Below are 26,815 nucleotides of genomic sequence, written 5' to 3' on the forward strand. Positions count from 1 at the left end.
GTTTCAAGCAGATTTTTCCGCTGCTGTGACATAGCTCCTCTATTGTCCAAACTGCTGTAATCACTTGAGGCTGACTAGGGGAACACTTCAGCCGATATTAAGAGCATGTTGCACGGATGTCAGAGGGAAATTGCACCTTGCCAAGCTACTGTACATTTGATGCAGAATGGCTTGCCATTCTCTTGTTCTTTCTTCAGGAGTTGTCAGGCACTTTCTGGCAACTCATTCTCTGCACTCTTTCCAGCTCCAACTTATAAATGTTGACAATGTCCCAGAGTCAGTTCAGAGGTCACAACACGTCAACTGAGGATGACTGCAAGCCCACGGCCATACTGCATCAGCACACTACCACGAATTCATTTTATAGAAAACATCAAAATATTTTGACTTTGGTAAGATTTACACAAATAAGTTCTGACCTTGAATGGATTATGTTCAGGCCACAAACCAAAGCAATCTTCTAGTAGTCATGGATCTAAAATTGAAAGCAGCTACAATCAATAATTTTATATTAGATCATATCAGATCAATAGATCATATAACTTCTTATATGTAAAAGGGGTCATTTTAATGACTTTGGTGATCCCTTAACTTTTCATCAAGCACCACCACTAAGTTAAAATTTCAATACTTTGGTTTTTGATAAAATACCTGTAACAGTAATGATATACCCATCAGCCTCAGCTTTACTGCGTTTTAGTGCCAGTTAGCAAATGTTAGCATGCTTACATGCTAAACTAAGTGAACATGTCAACATGGTAAATATTATACCTACTAAACATCAGCATAGTCATTGTGAGAATGTTAGCATGGCGGTGTTAGCACTTAGCTCAAAACATGGCTGCTTTTGGCTGTAGACTCACTCCTGCTCAATTGCCTTTTTGTATATCACCTTGTGTTTTTTTTGTTTTTTTTTTAATATCATGTCTAACATGCACGCACTTTGAATTACCGTCGTGTTGAAATGTACAAGTCGACCTGCCTTGCTTAGCCTTGCCACAACAGGACGCCACCGCTGCAAAACAACTTTTTCATTTAATTGTTTCACATTAAAAACACACACTGTATGCTGCATCACAAAATGAGAAAATGCTGTTCTGCTATAACAATTGAAGCCAAAGTAGAGAGAAGAATCAGCCAGTGTTGCTGCCGCTAAGAGAAGTGAGACACGTTTGTCTCACATCCCTGCAGGTTGGCTGAGGATTGTGTTTGTCTGAAGCCACAACATGAGATAGTACACAGAGACAGCAGGTTGAGCCACAGATGGGAAATCATAATTCAAACAGTCTGACAAATCACTTGAATTCATTCCTACCTGTAACGTACATTACCATGATGACAGAGACCATGCTAGGATGATCATGGACTAGAAATAGAAAACTCTGATAACACTATATCATCCAAATGGTCTCACACAAGCTTTTGGTGTAAAGCCATATATATGTAACTGTTGTTTCTGAGGACACTGAAGGTTCAGTTAAACCTGCACTGAAAAGGTGGTGCTCTTAGCAAAGTGTGTCGTTCATTTTTAGCAAGACATTCAACTACCCCAAGACGCTACTGCCTGCTAGATAACATTCTCACCTATAGATTGAGTAACATTATGAAGAAATGTGACAGATATGTAGTCACGTCTGGACCAGGAGTTGATGTTTCACCAAAGTTCTTTTAAATTAGATTTGCTTCAGGCATGTCTGCGTGGTACCCGTTTTTATGAGAAAAAACACTGATATTTACACCATAACACAGCAGACCCTGTATCCTAAAATAAAACAAATAAAAAATGTATCCTGGCTGAACCCTCCTCATGGTGCTTTTGTAGTCATTTTTATAATGAAAATTGTTTAAAATTGTCAAGCCTGGGGATGTTTTGTTGGTGCAGGACAACATAAGGCCATCCTTGATAAAATGATAATATCTGTCCAAACTATCACCCTGAAATTATCTTAATGAAATAATGGGTTAACAACACCATGGGTATATTCATTCACCACAGATTTTTTGTACAAGACTTGTCGTCTGGCAGGCAAATAAATTCAGAATCTTCCCTGACTTAGCTGGGTGCTGTGGTGAGGTGCAGCAGCCAGATGCCAGTCAGTTACTCACATAAATTAACAGTAAGAGTATGACATCCCTTTAAAGATGTCTGCAGAGAACAGCTTAGCACCCTGGGAGTCACGTAGCAAACATGCCTTTAGTAAACTGATTAAACTGAAACCGACAGGTGAAAAAATATGCAAAATGCAAGCTGCAAAATTTTCAGATTTCACTCTGTTTTTTCAATAAACAAAGTAAAATGTTTAGGTATTTTTTTTCCTAAGTAATGCTCACACTTCACCAACCCCTTCTATCCCAAGATAATTAACTAAAAAATGATAAACTGCTCATTAGAATAGATTTTCAAAGATGGATTGGTCACATCTGAACTATGATCTTAAACAACCAATAGTTCAATCTGTACATTCGAAGTTCGATATCTCACCTGGGCCCTTGTTACAGGCCTGTCCTGCAGACAGAGAGACAAATGGCACACATGTACAGTAAAGCAACACTGCAGTCCAGCGTATGCATCAGCAAAGAGAGCAAGATAGATCGACGCATGCAGTTTGGACAGTTCAAAACCAATTTTGTACAGTTCATTTGGCAGTGAGCGACATATGAATGTGTTTGTTACACGGATATGCTGCACAGGGATCAGCCCCCTTTTTGGGTAGTTCCATCACTGAGTCAGATTTTCTGTCTGCGTGTATGTGGAGACTCAGACCCCACTGCAGGTCTGGCACAGTGGAGGCCACCCTCCCACTACAGTACAATGCAGGGTGACAGAGAGGGCCGATAAGTCCAGCCGACAGCTCCTTTATCCCCATTAGTGCCTCAGACAGGGTGGTGTGACAGAGCACAGCGCCGTCCTTAGACCAAGCCCTGTTCTTGTCCTGGTGTCCTCCCCACCCCTGTTAAGTTCCTGCATGGTGCCCCTCAAGGAGGATGTAGCGCCACCCAGTGGAGGAGGCAGCCTCTGGATTTGTGTGGCTCTGAGGGTAAGGGGGAGGGCCTCAGCAGGCAATCTCCTCCAGGGTGCCCAGCGTTGTCTGCAGGGGGACTGTCACAGTGTGGCTGATCGACTCTGAGTGGTTTGCCACCGGGTCACAGGAACTCTGGGAAAAAAGGTTGAAAGAGTTTTAGTACTTGCCACATCTAAGTACTCTTATTTGTGGTGACTGCTTTGGCTGGCAAGCTAGCCACTAACATGCTAAGTAGCACTAAACAAAACAGGTGAATAGTGTGCAGGACAAAGAACATCAACATAGAAAGCTTAAAAAGCTGCCACGTTTTTATCAGTGCCACATTTCGACCTGCAAGGTCTTTGTCAGGTTAAACTGATAATTAATGATAATGTGAATCATCGCTTGCAGCTCGAAATGTTGCACGAATAAAAACTTAGGAGCTTGGAAGTTTCGGTGTGCAGACAGCCTTTCCTTTTCCAACATGCTAGCACTACCAAACCACAATACAAGTTGTTATGGATAATAAGTTAGCAGAGTTTATTCATGGGATGAATTCTCACCACTGACTTTGATGGAGCAGTTTATATTCAGGCCAAACTCAGGTCTGACACAGCTAATATGGTATAGCAGCTTCCTGCATGTTTTTGCATGTTGCATGACTCTGCGCCTCATGCCAGTGCAACAGCTTCATTCACGCTTCATTATCAGTGGCTCATTCATCTGATGCTGCTTCGCTACCAGCTGATTAGCGACGTCCATAATATACGTAAGGTGTAAGCAGTGACCTTTGCAACCTGGCACATATCATTGACTATTCTGCAGATGCTGTCATGCAAATGCAGTTTGCTGCTGCAGTGCCCTGCACCATCCCAGCCACTTCCTTAGACCCCTAGTTTTTGGTTTTGCTGATTTAACTAAGATGTGATGTTCACATGTTCATGTGCTGCTCAGATTCATTGAAAGCCCTCAAAGACCAGAGCTTGGCTATTGGCTGCTGTTGCTCTTAAATTTTTCTAGGGTGCTTGTTCCACATGCTTGTGTGGAGGGGGTACGGATGGGACAAGGTTTGATATGCATGATCAGAGTGAGTGAAATTACACTGAACCTACACACTCCACTTACACAGAGCACTCTATGAAGAAGATTGACAAATGAAAGATTAAAGGCTGCTCTTACCACATCCTCTCCATGACTCTCCTCCTCCTCCTCTCTGCTCAGTAAATCCAGTAGTCTGTCTTTAACCACCTGTGGATCAGGAAATGTCAGAAACTTCATTCAGTCCGTTATAGAAGAAACCCATGAACTCCTCTTGTAATTACTGGCTGTGCAGGAGCATTTGACTTCAAAGTAATAAGTAATTAGGTGGAAAATGTGGCAACAAACTACACCATAATAATTATTTCAGCATGAAAGCTCTTAAAAGTTGCTGTAGAATTGCTTATGTAAGCAACACAAGGTTTTCTTATCCCCATTACTTCACTATTTGCCATTAAAATGGAAAAAAGAATCTAATGAAAATTACTTTTCCTGTGTATTTCTAACACCCCGGAGGGGCGGGGGGCAAACACTATTATGTGCTTGTCAGAATCCTGTGCAGCTGAAAGCAGCATTAGAAGCTCTGAAGAGGGGCACACAGTAGTGGAAAAGTACCATCACACAGTCCTTCATCTCAGTCTGTTCTGCAGTAAATCTAACTCTTTATCTGCCTTTTATATCTGTGACATTATTTCTGTTGCCAGTTTTCATTGTCAGTGCTCTAACTCTTGAGTTAACACTGAAATACCAGATCCAAGAGCTGTTAAAGTTTATTGCACTGAAAACACAGTGAGAGGCTGCAGAGGAGTGATGAGTGGGAGTAATTAGCTGCTGCAACAGCAACTTGAGACTGACCTCATAAGCATAGTCAAACAGCTCGAGGATGGTGAGGATGCTGGCTCCAATGAACAGACCCATCTGACCCCCAATATCACCTGTGGAAGGCCACAGCCAGAGTCACACAAAGAGAAGTAGAAAGAGAAAACCAAGAAAAATATATTTTTACCAAGGTCAAGGAAAATACTTGATTCTGATCAGTGGGAAGGAATCTGTTAAATTTAAATGGCAGTACATCTCAAACATAATTACGGTCTACTACCTAACCCGCATTCAGGGTCAGTGTGCTACATTCAGTAGGAAACTACAGGTAAATGAATTACAATGAATGACAAAAAATGACTATTGATGACTATCCCTATCACTTCCTAGTTTGCCTGTGGTTAGCTGCCATGTAATGCAGTAATAGATCCATAACTTTGAAAAGAGCATCAGATGAAACACAGCACAGTAGTTTATAATATACTGAAACAAGGGAACAAGTGTTGTGTTTATAAGTCATTGTGCTGAAAACAATCCATCTTTTGTTGTATAAAAAATACAGCTTTCACTTCACAAAATAATCCACCAGGAGTCTGTGGTATGCACGTGTTTGATTTGCCAGTGCAAAGCTTTTCTGAATTCATTTTTTTTTTTTTTTTTTACTGGATCAACATTTCCACTCCCCCATCCCCATTAATGGAGAGACCCTATTCAAATGAATGAGGAGTTTGCATTTTTTCCCACCGTGCTAATACAAATCCACCTGAACCTGATTCAAAACTCTCTGCACTTTGCTGAGTTTACTTGGTTCAGGTCAGGCAGAAATCACACACTCGATTTGCATTATTGCTTATTATTACATACATACAGCTTAACAATTACAGGACCCATGAATCACATTTGGCAATTTTCATTTAGCAATGTTGGCAATTTTAGCACATCCATGTCACTCCCAGAAGATTTAAAAACTGCTGCTGCTTGTGGGCATGAGGACATCACTGCTTGTCTCAATGAATCGGTCAATATTAAAACAAGTGACAGCATCAGACTCAAAAATGAAAACAAGCGAATGAAATATCTCTTTATATTTAGTTAAAGCTTGTGTAGAGGCTAATTCCTGCACTTTACCTTTATTTATGCTGTAATCTATAAAGAAGTGTCATATTGAGCTTGTTGCCAGTAAAATCAGTCCATTTCATTAGCGTCAACATTTTGTCGAAGGCTTATCACACACTGTAATGGCATAATCAGTAGGTTACAAAACGTAAATGGCTGTATCTGATATCGACAGAATCCAGGTTTCGAAAATGAAGGATAACAATGAGTAAAACCTACCCAGCAAGCCTGCAACCTCATAGGCTTTCTTCTGTTCAATGGTTTCGTAGTTCAATGCCTCAAAGAACACATCCAACACCAAGATGTTGTCTCTGCAAAAGGCAAAATTGGGCATTTGTATTAATGAATCCCACACTGGGCAGTCAAACTACACAATCAGCACAATCAGTCCATCCATTTCCAACAGAGCGGAGAAACCAGGGAAGCTCGACCACTGTGTGGGAGGACAACACACTTGTTGCAACAGCTCAGCTTTTCACAGCCAACCAGCTCTTTTAAACCATCATTTAATCGACTATAGGAAACAATGTGGGCATTTAAGAGGCTCAGTGGTTTGTGCTGTTGTCTGGCAGAGAGGAGGCTCTGAGCTACAGCAGTCCTCACTGTGTCATGTTTTTCCCTTTCACAGTGTGTTTCCTGTGCTCATCAGGTAGACTGGAAACTCTAAATTGTGGGTTGCTGAAAATGATAAGGCTGATGGCTTGCTGCCTTGGTGTATTGACAATGAATGAATATGATAAGAAAAAAAAGTCTGAAGAGTGGTCAGCTTCTTTCACTGGGTTCGTTCACATGTTTTATCTCTCAAATCTCTTTTTCCTTCTTCTAAAATTTCATTCTAAAAATGAAATAAGAAAAAATAAGAAATGCTATTCTGATTCATGAAATGTGTGCAGGCCACTGATTTGCTTTTACTCACCTCCACAGAGTCTCATTGTGAACTAGGACTGTTCTTAAATTGATCAAGCATTCCAGGTGTACTGTTTTGCACGAACTGAGTATTCTGGTGTTTTACCATCATCACTTGTGGTTATTTTTTGGCCAAGAACATAATGAGAACTTAAAGCAAAATGAGAGTTTTTGCTATGAGTCTATGTGTGGTAGCAAATGGTAATTTTTACCTGCGAACATTTAGGAAAAAAATTATGTATAAAGTCAATTTATTCATTTATTTATGAAGTTGTTTTTATCTTATGTCACAAAAGTAGCACATAGGCCATTTTATTTATAATTCTAACCATGCAAGCAGCACCACAGCATCATCTTCCTGTTCAAGATTTTAATACAGTAACTGTAACTAAATTCAGTGTCTTGCACCGCCTGCTGGTGCAGTCAACATAACGACAAGGAGATGAGGAAAGCCAGCTACTTACGTGATGTACTTCTCCGTCTTGTTGAACTTCTTCTGCAGGTAGCGGGCCGAGGTCTTGCTGGGGATTTTGACCATAGACAGCTCTTTGTTGTAGCGGGTCATGTTGCACGGTGTCCTGCACATGCAGTTACTGCTCTCCACAGCCGACAGTTTAGCTTCACACAGGAATGGGTGATGGAGAGGAGAGGAGCGTAAAATTGGGGGGGGGGGGAATGGAACGACGCGTGGGAGGATGGGTTGAAGATGATGTACACAAGGGAGAAATGCTCTTTTAGATAAAAAGTGAGACTTTTTTTGAGAGTTAAAAGGCAGTAAATAAATGAGCCAAACTTGCTCATAACTACCCACATAGTGTTTATTTTCTGAGTCTCACAAAGTCACTTACAAAATATCCTGTTATAAGTGTGAGTCCTAAGTATTTTGCTCTTACTTGGGTGTGAAGTTCCTGATGTGGTTATGAATATTTGACTGAAAATGTGTTTGACTAAGGCCTTCAGCCCTGTGATAAGTCAGTCTTCCCTTTTATTTGGAGAACCTGCTGCAGTAATGCAGTAATGCAATAAAAAGGGCAGGAGGAGAATCACCTGAGCAAATAAAACAATCCACGTATTAGATTAATACGTAGCTTGTTTAATGTTTGAAGCATAAGATATGAAAAAGATCAAATATGATAAGGTCAGCAGGTATTGAACTACCTGACAAAAATGCATTACTTTGATATTTTTATATATTTACAAATATTACAGTGCTGTCAAAAATTAAATTAAAGAATTCAAAATATGTGAAGGTCATTGCAAAGTCACTATAAGCCTCTAGACACTTTAAATCTGTCTAAAAATGAAAACATAATTAATCAATTAGTCGACTTATGAAGAATTAATCAACTACAATTTTGATAACAAATTGTTTTTTAAATAATTTATGAAGCAAAAATGCTGACGAGTTGCTGGTTTTGGCCTCTCACATGTGAGGATTTGCTGTTTTTCTCTGTTTTATATCATCATATTTTTATTGGTTTTTGGACTGCTGGCCGGAAAAAAAACATTTAAAGAGGTGACTTTGAACTGGAAAGTGCATCTGAGATTTTACATTATTTTCTGACATTTTACGGACTAAATGACCATTCAGAGTTCAAAAATTCTAATTACATTTTTTATAACTTTCTTTTACCCTTTTTCCTTTATTTTTCTCAACAAAGCTAAAACATTATGTTAAATTGTGACAATGGTTCAAGGCACTCACCACATCTACAGTAATTACTACAATTATCTACATTTTTGTGTGCATGTTAGTGCAGGATGTACACTAACACTTATTGCACTCAATCTAAAGTACAGGTCTGAGCCTCTGTGTGCTTAGAGTATTACACTTGCATGTCTTCTGAGAACTGCAGGAAAATGTATCTGGCATCTCTTTTCTTACTCTGACTGAAAACTGAGGTCACACACACTGTACTTACGAACAAGGGTGTGCAAATAACACACACAATTGCTCACATAGCCCCACTCATGCTGCATCTTAAGTAAAGCAGATGTTTACTCTATACAAGCTCTAATGACAGTATAAGTAAATGTCATTGACGCAGAGGAGAGGATGTGAAGCACCAAATACAAACATGGCCCCAAGCAGCATCTGCAAAACAGCCTTTACCCTGACAGAGACAGTCCTGATACAGAAATGCCATGCTCTATTCACAGCTCTGCTTTGGCAGTTTGACTCAGAGGAAAAAAAAACACTGGATGGTTTTTGTTTTAAGCCCACAGCCTCCTACACAGTCTCCTACATCTCTCAGAGTGACGGTAATATTAAGGGACACAAGCTTGTCAAACATAGCTCCATCAAAAGCTTCTCTGACATCGAGGCCGCTCACACGCCTCACAAATCACTTTCTTAAACTAAAATTTTTAAGTTCCAAACTTTAAAATCGATCTGATTTAATTTCACCAGAGATTACCTTATCTACCTTACCTTATATCCTTTCTCACTACCAACAAACTTCTCTCTTTGGACTTAAAAATCTTCTTCACATTTTAAATCTCCCAATGGAGCCAAACTCATAGTCTCAGAATGAAAAGCAAAGGAGAAGTTAATGTTATCAGACTTATTTCTCACTTAGACAGCTCAGTGGCAAACCCGCAGATCACAGAGCATGAGGCAGCTATCCCCAACGGTGCACTAATAGCCGGCAGGGCCACATACTCACGTAATTGCAAGAGGAAATTCAATATGGCTTCTCAGTGGTCTCCTATTTTTATTCAAATGAGATGTTATTTGATATACGGGAGCAAGGACTCATGCATTCAAATGATTGATTTCTTTCTCTAATCCTCTCACCTTTGTCCACCTCCCTCACTCTTTTTCACTTTCACACATTTAAATCTAAAAGACCAAATTAGCATAATACATTTCTTCCTCTTTTCGTATTTTCTAAATGTTAATGCATAGCTAGTTTTTAATACTATGTGATATAAAGTATAAATACATATCTTTCTGACAGAAGGATAACTAATGTAACCGCTTCTTTAATACAGTTTTGGCAGGTTGAATCTCTTGCTCAGCAGCTATAAGAGAAATTGGAAACGATTGTGTTTTCTGTCTGCATGTGTAATTATAAACCATCTTTGTTTCCTCAGAAGAAATCGACTAGATAAGCAAATTGTTCTCAGTCAGCAGATGCAGCTGTCTCCTATTAAGAAATATTTTCAGTGCCGTCTGCAAAACTTGAGTGACACAGTTACAGCGAGAGAAAAACCCAATCAAACTTTGCCGTGTGAAATCTCCTCTGATGGGTATAGCAAATTGGCACTGGATTTAAAACTAGAATTCATTTGCATTCAATGATCCAAGCTGAGTGAGTGTGTGTGTTGGGACTGTGAAAGCCTTACTGTTCCAGAAATGAAGCCAATTACAGGAAAGAGAGAGGTAACAAGCTGTCTGAAATAAGCACCAAAGCTTTCCACACTGCTCATGCATCATACAGTGCAACTTGTGGTTTCAAGTGCATGTTAATGACACATTGGTGAGCTATACTGAATGCTCTTATGGCGTGGAAGAGTGCATCCTTGATGCTGATTGCCTGATTGTTGCCCTTGGCTACATGTTTTTGTACCTTTCTGGCTTTCAAGAAATAACTTTCCTCAGGGTGGGGGAAGAGGGGGCTGAGAAGAGAGACTGGTGTGGGAGGAGAGAAAGTTTTACTGAACTGTAATTCCCACTGGCCAACAGCTGAGGTTGATAAAGGTCATACATTACTTAGTATGCTTTTAAATCAACTTGTTATTTCTGTATTATTTATGTTTTTATTGACTTTGGGCTTTTATTTCTCAAAAATGCTGATTATATTACATTCAGTATTGTTAACAGTGGGTTTACTTATTCACAGTATTGACTATAATTTTTGAATTACTATGCAAGAAAATAAATTCATTTTATGCAGTGCTCTTTAGTTGCAAAACTCTACCACTGCTACCACTTAGGTTGCTAAATGGGTATAATTCTCAAAGGGTTGGTGCACCGAAAGCAAAAAACCTATTTTCTCAATTACCTCACTTAATCTATCAGACGGTTGTGGTTTTATTTGCCAAGACTTTGAGTTGTTCGTTTTTTAAAGTTGTGCCTCCAATGCAATACAATGAAAGTGGATGAAATTTATTTTGTTGTTCACGTGAGCCTGTTTTGATCTGTGAAAAACCTTCCCGGACCTGATGCGCAAAATGAATTCTCAAAGAGAGAACCCACCTGAAAGGAAATAGACCCAGTCTGAAAATATCTGAGGATCATTACAGTTGGATTTCTAGTCGATGCTTAAGAGAGGTAAATTTAAGAGATTATTAAGAGAGTCAAATTTATATACAGTCTATGGTCAATGCGACAGTTGGTTGAACACATACTCATAGTAACCTTGTCTCATTTTTGAATAAAAGACTTTCGCTGTGTTTCTCTGTGACACCAATGTGTTGTTCAATTTCGGAGGAGGTGCACGTGAGCGATGCCCTAATCTACAGGGTAATCTTGGAAATAACTCACATAGCTGCCATAACCATGATGTACCCCCTTTACGCAGACATATACATCCAACTTTAATCTGATCCAAAATGTTTACACCCTTCATAAAACAGATTTTCCTCCTGCAGTTATTATGACACACCCTGTAATCTGAGCTCACAGTAAATCCACTTGACACGTGTAATAGAGCAAACCCAAGCTGATGAGACTGAATATAATTTGGACATTTCTTGTTCTTGTTACTCTAGACATTCATTTCCATATTAGACACTGTAAACAGTCTTTGGCATTTTTATAGAAGGATTTTTTAACATCAAATTTTTAAATGCTTTTTGTGAGCCAACCCTTTTTATGTGTCACTGTCACCCAATGCATGCTGGGATAAGCTCCAGCCTTCCTTATGCCCCTCAACATGACATTGAAATATTCAATAGTGAGAAAACACCTCTTTATGATCTTGCTGCTTTGGAAGGCTAAACTTTTGACTTTTAACCACTTTCCCAGGAATTTAAGCTTGATAAAATCACAATGAATCTGCCTCATCTGACTTTCATGAGTCTCTCAAGTGTTTGGCTACAGCACAAGGTAAATATTGCACTGGTATTACGGCAGTTTCATAAAAAATCAAAACAAAGAAAATCAATTTTATATCTTAAAACAGCACAACCAGCCAACATTTAATACAACTGCCAAAGTTGATATAAAATCTTGAATTTGAAGGAATGAGTCAAGCCTGTATAATTTACCTCTATGCAGGAAATATGACCCATTATATATCTGACCATTCACCCATTAAATTAAACTCTAACAATGCAGTCCCTGTCTGCTCCGATGTTGGTTACTGACTTGATGAGGTCTACTCCCACAAGGGGAAATATTGAGATGAACCCTGTTCTCTTGATGAATCAAAAAGTAAAGTAGTGACACATACATTGAAACTTGACCAGCTGTGTGCCTGCAGAGCCTACATGCTGCATTTTAAATGAAGTCCAATGACAGACAGCGTCTATCACCTGTTACCAAAGTAAAGTTTTTTTCTCACCGCAGTGCTTTGGCATTCATGATAAAATACTTGAAATAAGCTTGAAAGGGCTCTTAAATTGAACCCTTTCAAGCTTAAAATTCTCTCTGGTGTCGATGTTGCTCATCTTTAAAGCAGGTTTAGCAGTAAAGCTCTGAATCAAAAAAAAAAGCAAATCCTTTGCCTAGGCAAATAACGATATGTAAACCAGACTACAGTAAGTATATGTCATCTTGACTCATGCTCATGGGATTGGGTGTATATGCGGACTTACCAAGGGCAGGCTCAGCACAGTCTTTGTACTGCTCAGGCGTGCAGTACGGAGCATCACCTAGGGACAGTTTGAATGAAACACATTAGAGGAGGAAACTGGTCAGTGGCGGTGTTTAAACATTAACACTCTTGGAAGACTCTATAAACAAGTGTTAAAAGTGAGATGAATCAACAAACAATATGTGAGGCGCATCACCAGTTTCCTGCCAGATGCATAATCCCAGGGCTAATTTAAATGCCAACACCTAATCCAGTATTGACTTGTCGTGAGGCCTCTCGATGCTGTTTAATCTCACATAAAATACTGCAACCTTGCTGAAAACTTCTGTTGATAAATGCATGGTCAATACACCACCAAACACTGAAGTCGGACCAGCGGGGATTCTTACCGGGCATGTGCACCATCCTGCAGTTGCAGTTCTCCACAATGTAGCGCGTTTCACAGTCGATCCTACAGGCTGTTACACTGTAGGCCTCGAAAAAGCCAGACTCCAGAGCCTTCGACTCGCACTCTCCCCACGGGGGAGGCAGGTAGGTAAGCTATAGGTGTTACAAAAAGGAGGTGAGGGATTAGTGGGGCCTTGAGGAAGATATTTTCTCTCATACACATTCACACCAAGTTTTCTGCAGTGTCCACAGTGACTTCTTACGACCTTTTAATATCACATAGAAAGTAATCTAATACCTGTTTCACTGTCAAAGGAATGATGGCAGGTATAACAAGCTCCATGTAACAATAATACTGAGTGATTTAATAAATCAACTAACCTGAACAACCAAAAATGGATACATTAACCAATTAGAAAATAATCAACTTAAAATAATTAAAGTTTTTGCTAAAATTGACATATGCCCATTATTAGTTACTAGCAAGATTAAATAGTCTTCTGCGTGGACAATCTGCTGCTGCACAAGTTTACCTTGTATCGCAACAGCCTGCAACTATATTCAAAACAAGTTATTCAGTTGTACACTAATGGTACTGTCTACAGCCCGCACGAAACAAAATCAAGACCTTTGTCTTGTCTTTTTCAGACCTTTTAAGGGCTCATTTTGAGCACACACACATAGAGACAAAATCCATGTACCAAGTTCAAAATGTGGACAGATCCTGACTGCAGCTTTCCAAAACATGTTCCCAAGTCCTTGACACTCAGCCAGTACAGAGAAGAGGAAGAGCCTCACAACAAACCAGGCGGTGCGGAAAACAATTCAACAGATAGCCAGACTCTGTCGGAAAAATCCCATAACACCCAGCAATGGGAGCACAAAAACTCCAAATGTTCACCTCCTGCTCCTGCAGCTCTGAAGACTGGAGCAGCAGATGAGAGACAGGGGATACCAGGCTGAGCAGCGTGGAGGCCCATCTGCTCCACAACACAGGCTGCGCGCTCTACCCGCGCTCTCAGTATCGATCACATGCCACCCTCTGGTCCCCAGATCCCTTCACCGTCATCCCAGTGCATCCCAAGTGAGGCTGCTTTGCTGCCAAAAGAGCATTTCTTTTTGGATGAAGCAAAACAGAACATCTTGCCAGGTGAAATTTGGCCACAGTTTGCTTGTTAGTACTGACAACATTTGAAGCCCTGCCCCTCCTATCAGCTCGTTGTTGTTTCTCTGCTTCGAGGGTGTTCGATGCTCAAGGTCTGTACAGTCACTTCACCAACACTTCAAACAATAAGTTCAAACACAATCCAAACAGAAATCTAGTGTGCTAAACATTTCTGCATCCAAAGACCTCTGGCCATTTTAGCTATAATGTCTCCTGTCACAATTAAGCATGCCATCCCTGATGCCAGCACAAGTGCGAGCAATGAACACTGACACCTGACGCTATTAATTTAATTAGGAACTTATGAAAGGTGCTTCTCTGCAATCCTCAACCTTTAAATTCACCTTCACAATCTCAGCTAATCTTCACCTCTGGTCTAATTAAAGTCAACTGTGGCCAATTCGAGATCTGATTATTTCTCTGTAATCAGATTGAGGTGCTCAATACCACTTTTCACTATGTTGAGACCTGCTGACCTGATTATGTCAGTCTAATAAGAGCAGAGACCTGTGCCCCACTCAGTATGTTATTAATCAGCGTTCCATTTCCCTGTTATACTGAATCAAGGTTAAGCTTTATAATTTGGTCAGCAAGGGACACTGTCAAAAAAAAGTTGGATTTGGGAACAGGGTGCATTTAATAAGGTCACGGTATTAACACTGGTTGGGTGAAATGGAGATTTTGGAGTCAAGGCTGGAGCTGAGCCTCAACATCACATCAGTGCACCCGGGCCCCACTGAGCTAAACTCAAAGACTCTGAGCTTGAATCAAGATGCAGCAACGGAATGACGGTATAATGAAGACTTTTTTTTTTAATCCTTGGGAAGAATGACTCTCAGCTAAGGGAACACCATGCCCCTTTAGCTTCAGTCAAAAGCCCACAGAAGGGCAATTTCAATGTCTGGAGAGCTTAAATTTAAAATTGCCTGCCTGTGTGTGAGGACTGATTCAGCCTTTACCATAGGCTGTGTACTTTGTGCCTTTAGCTCACTTGATTAAGCCGCTTTGATCTGGGCCCAATATTATTAGCCAAAATGAGTTCATTTAAACTCTTTGTCAAAGTCATTTTCACAGGCAGACTGATATGATATGGTATCCATTATAAAGATCCACTAATCACCAGGTTTTTTTTTACACACTCCACAAGGCCCCATCCCAAATCTTCGCCCTAGATACTCTACCCAGTCATCATTATCCTGATTGTTTTTGGACATATTTGAAAGTGCCCTCTGGGTTTCCACAGAGGAGGAAGAAGCTTGAAGAGACAGGTGGGAGCTTCTCACAGTAGGAGGGTTTTTCCCAGACTTTTGGTACAAAGTGCAGTTCTGCATTAATTAGCTGGAGCTAAATTTGCAGCGTCTCCCACTGTGTGAGCTTGTGGAGAGGGGTAGTGTTTTCGCAGCAGGCAGGCAGATGAGGGCCTGTCTTCACCCTGCCAGTCACAGAACAGAGCTGACAGATAAGCAGAGACAGAAACCCTGGAGGCTCATTACCCAGGAGGCCTAACCATCTCTGGATAGATCTCCTCTTCTCCTTCCTGCCAAACGCTGAGGTGACTCTCTGTGTTGAAGCACCACACGGAGCTGTGATGTAGTGAGATGAGGTTTCAGCTGAATTTTGCTGAAAAAAACTTCCTAAAATTCAAATCAAACTCCTTTTTTATTCGCTATTTCAGTCGCTCTGTGTCAGTACATTTGCATGCACCATTACCTAGAAAAACCAGGGAATCTCATCTGTAAGCCATGCTTTTTATTTATTTGACCTATATTAGCAATGACAAACAAACACAACATGTGTCTTTATTTTTTACAAATAGACTTAAAACTTAAACTCCTACAGGCTAATTTATGTAGTTTCAATTTTAGTCTGACTGAACTAATTCAGATTGAATTATTTCAATACGAGGGTGCATCTTTATATGTACTGATCTGTTCTTTCATCCAACGGTCCTGCTGTCATGGTTACAGTCTCCCTTTCTGAAGCATGGTCTGCAGTCTTTGTTATATGCATGCATATCCTACTTATAAAAAGCCAATTTCATGTTTGTAGGTTAGATAAGGAAGAAACTTTAGCAGGAAAGTGGGCATGTGTTTTTTGTTTATATTGAGATTTACAGACAAAAAAAGCAAATTACAGTTGGACCTGAGATCACATGCCCATTATTTTTGCTTCATGTCCCAAAACTCGGCTGTTATGGTTTTACCAGCACCAACTAAAAGCTCTAAAAAACAGACTGTGCTCTACCTTCCCAGCACCAAATGGCAGACAAACACAGTTAGTAACTAGCTGGTGGAGCATCTAGGTTCTAAAAAGCCAGGTATTATTTAGTAGAATTATATTTGCCAGGTGATCAGAAACACAACTCATTGCTCTGTATCTGCTGGACGAGTATGTGTTTGCTGACAAATTCACATAAATCAACTTAAAATGTGATAAAATGCCAGTGCTGCCCTCTAAGCTTGCTTCTGTTGCAAGTGTCAAAAAAATGAGTTACTGCAGGTTGAAGTGCATGTAAACACTGACTGACAGCCATTGGTTACCAAAGAAAAACAAATATCATTGATATTCCAGAAACAGAGGCCATTTTAAAGATGAGACGGCAATGAATTTATCTTGACAGAAATCTGTCTTCCCAGAAAAGAGCAATCCGGTCAACTCCCACTGCTCAGACAGACAATGCATTTTCAAAAGCTTGACTTAGAGGCAGGAAAACAGAAAGAGGTAAAAGAAAAACAAAGAAATATAGAGATGAAAAGTGACAAAGGGAGACAGAACTAATAACCCTTTGTAAAACTGACACGACAGAAAAGGAGTCACAATAAAAAGACATTCAGCTTGGGACTGTGGAAACACCCTCAGTGGTTTGTTCAACTTAAACCAAAATAATGAAAAAGAGAAGAAGTCGAAAAACAGCCTTGTGAAGTGGGAGCCTCTGGGGACAGAGAGAAGGCTATTTGCATCAAATATCTGTTATGACTGTATATATCTATGAGGCCTGCAGCATTTAATATTGGCCTTGTGTGATGGAACAATGCTTCAGTATGATTGAGTGGGCAGAGTTTGAGTGAAGCACCTCTCTACCAGCAAGGTCAAAGCCACTGACAGAGGGAGAAGTTATCATTTGTCAGTCAACAATCACTAAGGGACCACAGAGGCCAATTGAGGGCCCAGAGGGGGCTGAGACACACATGCAGTAACAAAGCCATCCACACACACACTCACACAAATACATGGAGAAAAATCCCACCATGCCTGTTATGGCAACTTATTTATGACAGGTTTTTTTTTCTCTGAGCGATAAGCTGAACATGCGGATTAGAAAAGAAAAACAGCACAAGGAAGAGAAATGAAAAAAAAAAAAAAAAGCTATTAACTGTGTATCGGCGGAAGTCAGGGACACTTACCCTCTGCTCCTGTGTGGCTACAAAAGTCTGGAAGCCGGGGGCCACGCCAAAGCCCAGCTCATGAACAAACGGGGGCTCCGCCTGGCTGTGGATCTGCACCCGCACACCTGCCTCAAAGGCTGTATCCTCTGGAAAGGAGACAAATAGAAAGGCCCAATAAGCTGATTTATTAGGTCAATAAACAAACAGAGATGTGCAAAAAATAAAAAAATGTAAATGTCTTTGGCTTTTTGACTTGTTCTGCCTAGGGAAAGGAGAAGGAAAAAACTCAACACAGAAAAATTTTACATTCAACATTTTACACTCAACACATGCGTTTTTAACTCAACAGAGTTAAAAACTGAGTTTCTTGCTTGAAACAACCATTTAGAAATCAATTTCAGGCTTTTGGCTCAAAGCCTCAGGCTTTTAAGACCGTCTTTGTCATAAGAGACATTCTGTCCCCCATTTGTCTTGACATTAAACACAGGTAGAGATGAAGGCTTGGTGCTGACTCCAGAGATGAAAGGACCTTTTTCCTGTCGGTCATAGCACTTGTATGCACACACATGCACAGGCAAGGACATAAAGAGCCGTAATATTTATGGGAGGAGAGAGAGCTGTCTTTGTAGAAATCGATAGGAGTTCTCTCTCCATGTCTTCACATTCAGTGGTGTGCTCCGGGACATTCAGTCAAGGCTTTCCACTGTCAGTCGACTACCCCAACACCCTGGGGCACTCTGCAGCCAAGACATCAGAGCCTTTCAGCATGGCCAGCCTTGCAAATGAACACGAACACGAACACACACACACACGAACACACGAACACACACACACACACACACACACACACACACACACACACACACACACACACACACACACACACACACACACACACACACACACACACACACACACACACACACACACACACACACACAGTATCCCACTACTATGATACGTTCATCAGTCAAACATCTGCAGTGGCTGATACGGCGACAGCTTGGCTGCATTCACATTAAAGAATAGATGCAGGAATCAAACATGCTTTATTTAGCTGTGTGTGGTTGCTGTGGCTTTGAAAGAACATCACTGTGAAAAAGTACAGTAAGTGTGTGTGTGTGTGTTTGTAAAAGGCAAAAATAGAAAAAAAGGACATTGGCTGCTTGAGGGAGATAATCAGAGTCCATGTCTGTGAGTGTGTCAGAAATAGGAAGTGTATATGCATAAATTTGTATCGTGTTTTTGAGGATGTGTGTGTCAGAGAGAGAGAAACTATGTTTGTGAATAATAATGACACATCGCTGACTCTGTGTTCATATGTGTGTGTGGGGAAGTTAATCATTTTTTGTCCTATGCTGTGCAGTGGCCGTTCTGTCCTGTAATATATAGTATCATGTCCTGTGTAATGAAGGTCTTGTACTGGCATGTGGCTGACAGGTTTTATGTCCTTTATGTCTCATCCTACACTGTCCATCTCTCTAACTTACCATTTGTAGTGTGTCCATTGTACCATTAAGAAGCTATACCTTTTGTGTATATAGGAAATACATATTTTGACTGGATTCACATCATTTACACACAAAAAGGAAACTGCATCACAAAATTTTCCCAAGGTATTATATAGTGTATGGCTAAATATTTCACTGTGTAACACCTTCGTCCAAACTGTGGACATTAACCTGTAGCTATAACAGCTTCCTCTCTTTCCATCTTCTGGATCCTGACTGCAGGGATTTGTTCAGCCACAAGAACATTAGTGAGGTGGCCCAGTGCTGTTGGGTGATAAGGCCTGGCTCACAGTCAGTGTTTATCCCAAAGGTGTGGGATGTGGTTGAGGTAAGGACAGGGTTGTCCACATACTTTTGGCCACAAAGACAGGTTACATCCAATCAAAAAGGCCAGATAAGATCATGTTAGGCTAAAGTTAAGCACTTCCCCCTCAACAAGATTTTAGGCTAAATTCAGATCATAAACCTGCCAATTTGGCTGTACTTTAGTGAAGCAGACTAAAGTGGCCTAAACAGATACAATATAGACAAAATCAGGTTAAATCACACTAGGATTAAAAAAGTCATTTCTTTATGGATGTGGCTTTGTGCTGCTAAAACAGGAAAGGGCCTTCCCCAAACTGTTGCCACATATCTGCAAGCACATTATATTCCAAAGTATCTTTTTATGCAGCAGCATGAAGATTTTCATTAATTTCAATTTATTGCGTTCATCACATACATACAAATGCACATTCCTGGTGGATTACTTTGTAACACGAATGCCACATTTGTACTACTAAAGAAAATATAGTTGCCACCACTGACAACTTTCCATCATTGTATTGAGTATTTACAAACTGCCGTGCAGAGTTTAGGTGTCTGAGAAGCCTTTAAACACATTAATCTGTAACTCAAACTGAACTTCCAGGATTGTATTTTATTGTCTCACTTGTGCCTTAAGCAACATGCCCCCCAACAACGCTGCCCCTAGTGTTGTTTTAACGCAGGGTTGTGTTTGGTCTAAATGCCCACAAAGGGTCTAGACTAAACCACGTAAAAGTGCCCTAGACCAAAAGTACACAAAAATACATGTAGAGGTGCATCCCTCATTTGTCATTTGACGACAATTCCACTGCCATTTGATCATAAGTGGATATAAAATGTGAAATCACAGCTATATGTGTTTATTGTAGTTGTTGGATAAATGCTCCATTAGCAGCCATAGCACAGCTAGATCTTACATAATTAGCCACTGTTATCCAAAAACTATTAAAAACACATTAAAAAAGCAATACCGTTGTGCTGGGTGACATATTCCTTCATTACAATGAACATTAAACAGCATAAACAAGGAACTGCATCCCTGAGCCTGCACAGCACAGCCTGTACATTGTGGAAATAGAGACAGTAACTACACTGGCTGTTCATTGTGATAAAGAAATGTCGCCCAATGCGTCTGTGCGGCTATTTAGTCTGTCTTTAATGGTATTTGTAGGAAAAATGAGTTCTATAACATGGAGGTAAGAGTTATGAGGCTGCGGCTACATGTGCGATACTTATCAGTGGCAGAAATTCACATTGTTGTTTTGGAATGTGTTGGTAATAACAAAAAGACAAAATAACAACAGCTTTAGCATTTAACTTAAAATGTTTGTGTATTTAGGTGAAAGTTCACAATATACAGTTTTCTGTAATTACATTCTTGGTAAACATAGCTTTGCTGCTCTTGGTAACTATTTAACAGCACTAATATGTTTACTGCTTCAACTAACCCTTCTGTGTTGCACATAAATATGTATCTATTTGCTCAGCTGTTGTGTGTTTGTGCATTTATCAACCAAATCACTTGCTGTAACACAAACATCCACTTGCTAAATTATTGGCTGAATATATGTTGGACTTGATGTCAGATGCTTGAGGTGAATATTGATTAGTATTAGAACATCTGAAAAGAGACAGAACATGACTTCAAGCAGAAACATGTCTTTTTTCCAGCCAACATCCGCTGCATTTAAAAGGTTTTTTTTATTAATAATGGCGACATTCAAAAATGGCACAATAATGTGTGAAAATGTATTTTGCAATAAATATGCTTTGAAAATACTATGAACTGTTATTTATACTTAGAACAACACCACATGTGACAGGAAGAAGAACAAGCAACTACAGACAAAACACAACTGGTGTACAGCACAAGATGAAGCAGACAAGAACTCATAGGGGACAAAAGTCAGTACTGGAAGTCTTCACAGGTTCTTCACAAGACTTGATCTGGGTCTTGAACTGGGATGGGTCAAAATTCAGTCTAATCCGACAGGGTAAGATCTAATTCTGTTGTAGTGGGTTTTACAAGAAGTTTCAAGGCGAAACAAACTAGTTTCTACGATGTGTCATTTTACATCAGCGGAGAGCAAAAGTGGTTGTAGGTGTTAGCTGCCACATGGCTACACTCAAAGGCGCCTTTCCTGGGAGGCATTCATAGTGTTGCACTCAGTTGACGAAACATGAACAGACAGAGGTAGGTCTGTACATACGAAGAGCATTTGAGAGAGAAGTTTGCTTGTTTGTTACTGTTTACTTTCTCATCTTCGTACACCTGGACATCTGAGGCGGGCGTCAATGTCGGATTGTTGCTTTTAGAAAGTAACACAAAATGTCAGACAAGGCACCCCGAGGTATTTTGGTCAGAGAGGTGTTGGGGGAAGGGGGTTTCAAATGCTGTTACTGCTGCTTGTTATTTTTCATTGTATCGTGCTGCTGCCAGTGTTAATTTTGTCTCTCTGTTTGGGCCTACTCAGATCGACCATATTTTGGAGTGGCTCTAATAATTCTTGGGTTTATTTTACACATCCTCTGACTATAAATGTATTTTGGATTGTGTCTCTGTTTTTCAAACTTAATGTATGCATGTCAGTAGTTTTTTTTTTTTATGTAAATTTGGGTTGGGAAACGATATTCAGTTTCTTATCACATCAGACAAAGAAAAGCAGCAAATCCTCAGTTGACAAGCTGAAACCAACTGATCAATAATCTACAAATTGTTTCAGCTACATTTTCCCGCATTACACTGGCTTGTTATACTCAAGCCAGATGACCAAATGGATGTTTATACACAGGGGACACATGAGACAATAATCTCTTACTGAGAGTGAAAATGAGATGTGTGTGTGTGTGTGTGTGTGTGTGTTTGCACACTATATCTGTCTGAACAAACAATGAGAATGAGTGTATGTGTGTGTGAGAGAGTTAGAGATCAGATCAAAAGGGGCTCGCTGTGCTTGTTTGCGCTCCAGTCAGTTCAACTTTCCTTATCAAAAAATGATTAAGAAGATTTTGGATAACCATGTTTGTTATATCTGACCAGAGCTGGAGCAGAATCAAAGATAGCTCCATAGATTTGTAGTTACTATGTATTTCATCACCACTATCACACTCATTTAACTTGGAATGACTCAACAATATAAGAGAGGCGGACTAAATTAGGATGCTATCAGCACCCACAATCACAACTTAGATCTCGCTGCTTTGTATAACAGTGAATGAATTCAGGTGGTGTTCTGCTTTCACCTCCATTCTCCTTCAGCATTTCAAGTGATTGCACATTTTGTTCTGGAAAAACATGATAGGGAGAGACAATTGACTGGGGTAAATGAGAAAATGTAGATGCCTTTATATTTAAAATGAAATTGTAAAATAGTCACGTATTATCAGACATTTCTTCGTACTTGTTGGAGAGATAGTGTGAGGTAATGTGCATTCTTGTTTAGGCACCTCTGTGGAGCACATGCACTTCCTCTCCACCTGTCTGCCAACTACATGTCTGTCAATAAAACCACGTCTCCATCTCACATTTGTCCACTTGTTATCACAGTCAGGACGGGGGTGTCAGGCTTCATGAGGGGTCTATATTATCTTTTTAATGTGAGAGTGTAGGGGCAAAACATGTTTAGCAAGCTGAAGGTAAATTTGTTACTACTTTGTTGCTACTTTTTTAAGGTTAGGCTGATGTTAGCATTTAGCTCAAAGAAGCACTGCACCTAAGTACAGCCTCTCATAGCTGCTAACATGTCTGTAAACTCTTAATGTGGATTTCTGTAACTGATCTTTTCACTATAGTATTAACATCCTTTCTTCTGTGCACTTCATTTGTGCACATTTTAGCCAGCTTTCTGCTGTGTTTAACTATTGCTTTATAAAACTACTTATAATATTTTTCACAGAAAACCTTGAGTGTAAGGACTAAACATGCCCACACTTGAGTTTTACGGTTCATTTTTGACCTTATAAAATCTCACAACAAGGTCTCTTCAGTGGCTGGTCTGGAGTTTTTGATCAATATCAGATGATGTTCATCAGCCCATAAGTTTCCCAGTCGTCATGGAAACGTAAATGTTATCATTTCCATGTGTTCTCAGCACTTTAAGGACTTCTCGTCAATACTTATGCTGTCCTGTTTAGTCATTCCCTGATTACTCTGCTTCTCTACACTTCTGCATTGTCCTATTTTAATGTAGCAATTCAGACATTATTCTTCAAACTTACATTAGGCAGAGTTTTTAATCTAAAAGTATACACCAATCTCAGCCTAATTTACAAACTGAGGCAAACTGCAACACAGAAACTGTCCCATCATGCTGAGCTAAAATGTTTTATTTGCCCTGTTTACACAAAATATTATCATTCTAATTTTGCTGTTGGGTGTAAATTTACTTTGTGCAGCCATAGAGAAAAATCACAATTTACAACAAGAATGACAATGAAAGACAATGTCCTCTAAACTGCACTGCAGTCACTCTGATACTGCAGCTGAATCTCCAGCGAAAATGTAACCAACACCAGCAATAATTAAAGAAACATAACGTCTGGATACTGACATACTTGGAAACTACACAGTAAGCAATTACTGCTCTCATTTGTCCTCACCAATGTAAGAACTTTCTGGTGCGACAACTTTAAGTTTTCAAGAAGTGAATGCAAAAGTTTGCCACCTATATACATAGACATGAACATCACACTGACCTACCATTGCAAAGAGAAATGACGTGAAAGTAGAAAAGATAAAAGGATCAAGGACTTTTTCCTCTTCCACTTTGCACTCGGTTTAACCTGTTGCTGAACAAACATCGTTCTGCTCCTTCCGGGCGCTTCTCAGAGTGCTCTTCACCATCGCTCTGATTTAATAACTGCAGACTCAAAGAGTGCAGAGACATGCCGAAATTTTAGCACTGCACTCAAATGCTTATTGTGCTCCACTTGCTTGTTTCCCACATAAAATGGGAGCTAAAATGAGAGATGAGAGATGCTACATTGATGGAAAACAGAAGGATGCAGACAGCACAGACTGGTGACGAGTCCCACTACTGTTTACCTAAACTGCTTTGGCTGCAAATGAAATAAAGCACGACAGCTTTGTTTGAAAGAAAAAAAATACATACAGGTGATGTGAGGATATCAACTGAAAAACTAGAATTACTACCTTGTGGTTGTTTGTCTCTACCAACCAGCCAAGTAGCAGGAAATATGGTCATTATCTCCCTTTGCTGAGTTACAGCATTGAATAATGGCAGGTGTTTTTGCTGAACATTATGATGTCACAGTTGACCTTTGATTATTTGCATATAAAATGATATCACTTCATCATTTTATTCTATTAGACATTTGTGTGAAATTGTGTCATAATAAGTACATGAATTCATGAGTTATGGCCGGAAATGAGATTTGTCAGGTCACAGTGACCTTGACCTTTGACCTTTAACCACCAAATTCTGATCAGTTAATCCAATTGACTCCAACTGAACATTTGCACCAAATTTGAAAAAAATCCCTCAAGGCATTACTGAGATTAAGCAGTAGTAGTTTGCCAGAATGGGACTAACGTACGGACAGGCGGACAACCTGAAAACATAACGCCTACGGCCCTGACTGTCACAGATGCAGAGGTATAATAATTCAGATGAAAATTTAGTGCAAAGTAAAACAGCAATAAACAAGAGAGAAACAACCAAATCTAAGTTAAGTGAGAAATAGACACTTAAAAAAAACTTGATGTAAAATGCTTTTCTCACATTCTCAGAAAGGAGATAAAAAATAGTTCAATAACTCCATAACTCTTTGCATCTCTCCCATTCAGACACAGTGGATGAGCAGAATGTAATTGGTTGCTTACTCTGAAATGTCAGGTTTAGAGTACTGATTCGATCTAAAACAAAACTCTCTGATGTGTATGATTAAAAAAATAAAAAAGATGTTAGTCTCTGATAGAAGAAGAAATGGGACTTGAATGTCATCGCAGTTTCATAGGCTGGGACGTGTTTGAAGGGTTTTTCACCACTGCAAACATTTTGTAGCTCTGCTGCTGAAGGGAAACATGTGGTGGGTGCTGAGTGACTAAACAGACTACTTTGATCCAAGCTGCCTGACGAATCATATATTGCAAAAGGCCTGTCCAACTCTCAAACTTCAGATGACTTTTCAAAAAAAGGTCAATGTGTAGCAGGAGTTGAACTAATTATTCGAAATTGAAGATGTGAAAGTCTGTGTGCCAAGTTCACAGCTGGTAGGAAGAATTCTTAGCTTACATAATAAAAACTGTTTCTCCACCTCCATGTGCTGGCGGCTATTTTTATTTAATTTTAAATTACTATTCTGAGCTTTACTGAATTTAGCAAACACAAAAGCATGAGGATTGTGTCTGCGATTGAAGCTCAGTGAGGCAACATGCTTTCACAAAGATGCAGCAGGCATCTGTGGAACCAAAGCTTACAATTTCCAGCCCTCCTCCATCTTAGTTGCATTCATACAGGAACTGAAAGAAAAAACACTTGTTGGCAAACGATGGTTTGATTCAAAGTCCCCATCACTTAGGTTGATTTCCTGGGGGCCCTCCATGAAAATATCAATTGGTATCCAAGTGTGCTTGATAAAATATCATCAGGTCAGCGAGCATATAGACAGAAATAACAGACAGACACATCCAATCCACTTATTATTTCCATCCGTGAGCAGTTTGGTCAGCAACACAGTGAGGAGGAGGCTGGGTATCCAGGCAACAGGCCATCTGTTTTCTCCCACCACTCAAACTTATATCCATCTTGTCCATTTTTCATACCATGAAACGTGTTGTTTTTTAAATTTTTGTCCATCATGATAAGTGAGGAGGAGTGTCATGGCTGCCCTGCAGCTCCCTGGGCAGAGCAGTGTGCTAATAGAACCCCAGAGACAGACCTGATGGCCTCTGGATGATGGACAATAAGAGAAGCCACAGATGGATAGAGAAAATGTAATTGGTGGAGGGAGATGGGGGAAGAGAGTGTGCAGAGCGTGCCCCTCATGCCTGCACAGTGAAAGAGACCTGGCTCAGTTAAGGAGACAGTGTGCTCCCCACTGAGGCTGACTCAGCTCATCTGGGCTAATTAAACCACACAGGGATAAACAAGGGCACTGGAAACTGGAGCCTGCTGGGAGAGCCTGCTCCACATGCTGTCAGGGTGGTGGCTGGAGAACAGCCTGTTCAAACAGAAATGAAACCAAGAGGTGTTCAGGACAGAGGGCTGTGGGACCTGCTGTCCACAGAAGAACACACGTGGGAGTGATAGGACGCGGGCTTTTTGATGATGGATCTTCTTTAAATTTGAGCCCAGAGTAAATAATGTCCATCTGCTGGGCAGCTCATAGCTTGGCTAGATGCTCTGGGAACTCCCCTGTCTGCCTTCCACTCGGTTCAGACGTGACTCGGCCATTC

General features: G+C 40.1%; 1 protein-coding gene across 3 annotated transcripts in view; it reads right to left on the reverse strand.

Annotated features, from left to right (window-relative positions):
* Positions 1–1,016: 1,016 nt before the first annotated feature.
* asic2 (acid-sensing (proton-gated) ion channel 2) overlaps positions 1,017–26,815 on the reverse strand; it is a 359,570-nt gene continuing 333,771 nt past the window's right edge. For all 3 annotated transcript variants that reach the window (XM_056401474.1, XM_056401476.1, XM_056401473.1), the window contains 8 exons: positions 17,600–17,727; positions 13,033–13,183; positions 12,645–12,701; positions 7,346–7,499; positions 6,195–6,286; positions 4,896–4,975; positions 4,182–4,250; positions 1,017–3,155 (listed from right to left, as the gene is read on the reverse strand). In XM_056401474.1, coding sequence (XP_056257449.1) covers positions 3,054–3,155; positions 4,182–4,250; positions 4,896–4,975; positions 6,195–6,286; positions 7,346–7,499; positions 12,645–12,701; positions 13,033–13,183; positions 17,600–17,727 — 833 coding nt within the window. In that variant the 3' untranslated portion in view covers positions 1,017–3,053. The remainder of the gene's footprint in view (positions 3,156–4,181; positions 4,251–4,895; positions 4,976–6,194; positions 6,287–7,345; positions 7,500–12,644; positions 12,702–13,032; positions 13,184–17,599; positions 17,728–26,815) is intronic.

The sequence above is a fragment of the Seriola aureovittata genome, chromosome 17 (assembly GCF_021018895.1).
Source record: "Seriola aureovittata isolate HTS-2021-v1 ecotype China chromosome 17, ASM2101889v1, whole genome shotgun sequence".
NCBI lineage: Eukaryota > Metazoa > Chordata > Actinopteri > Carangiformes > Carangidae > Seriola > Seriola aureovittata.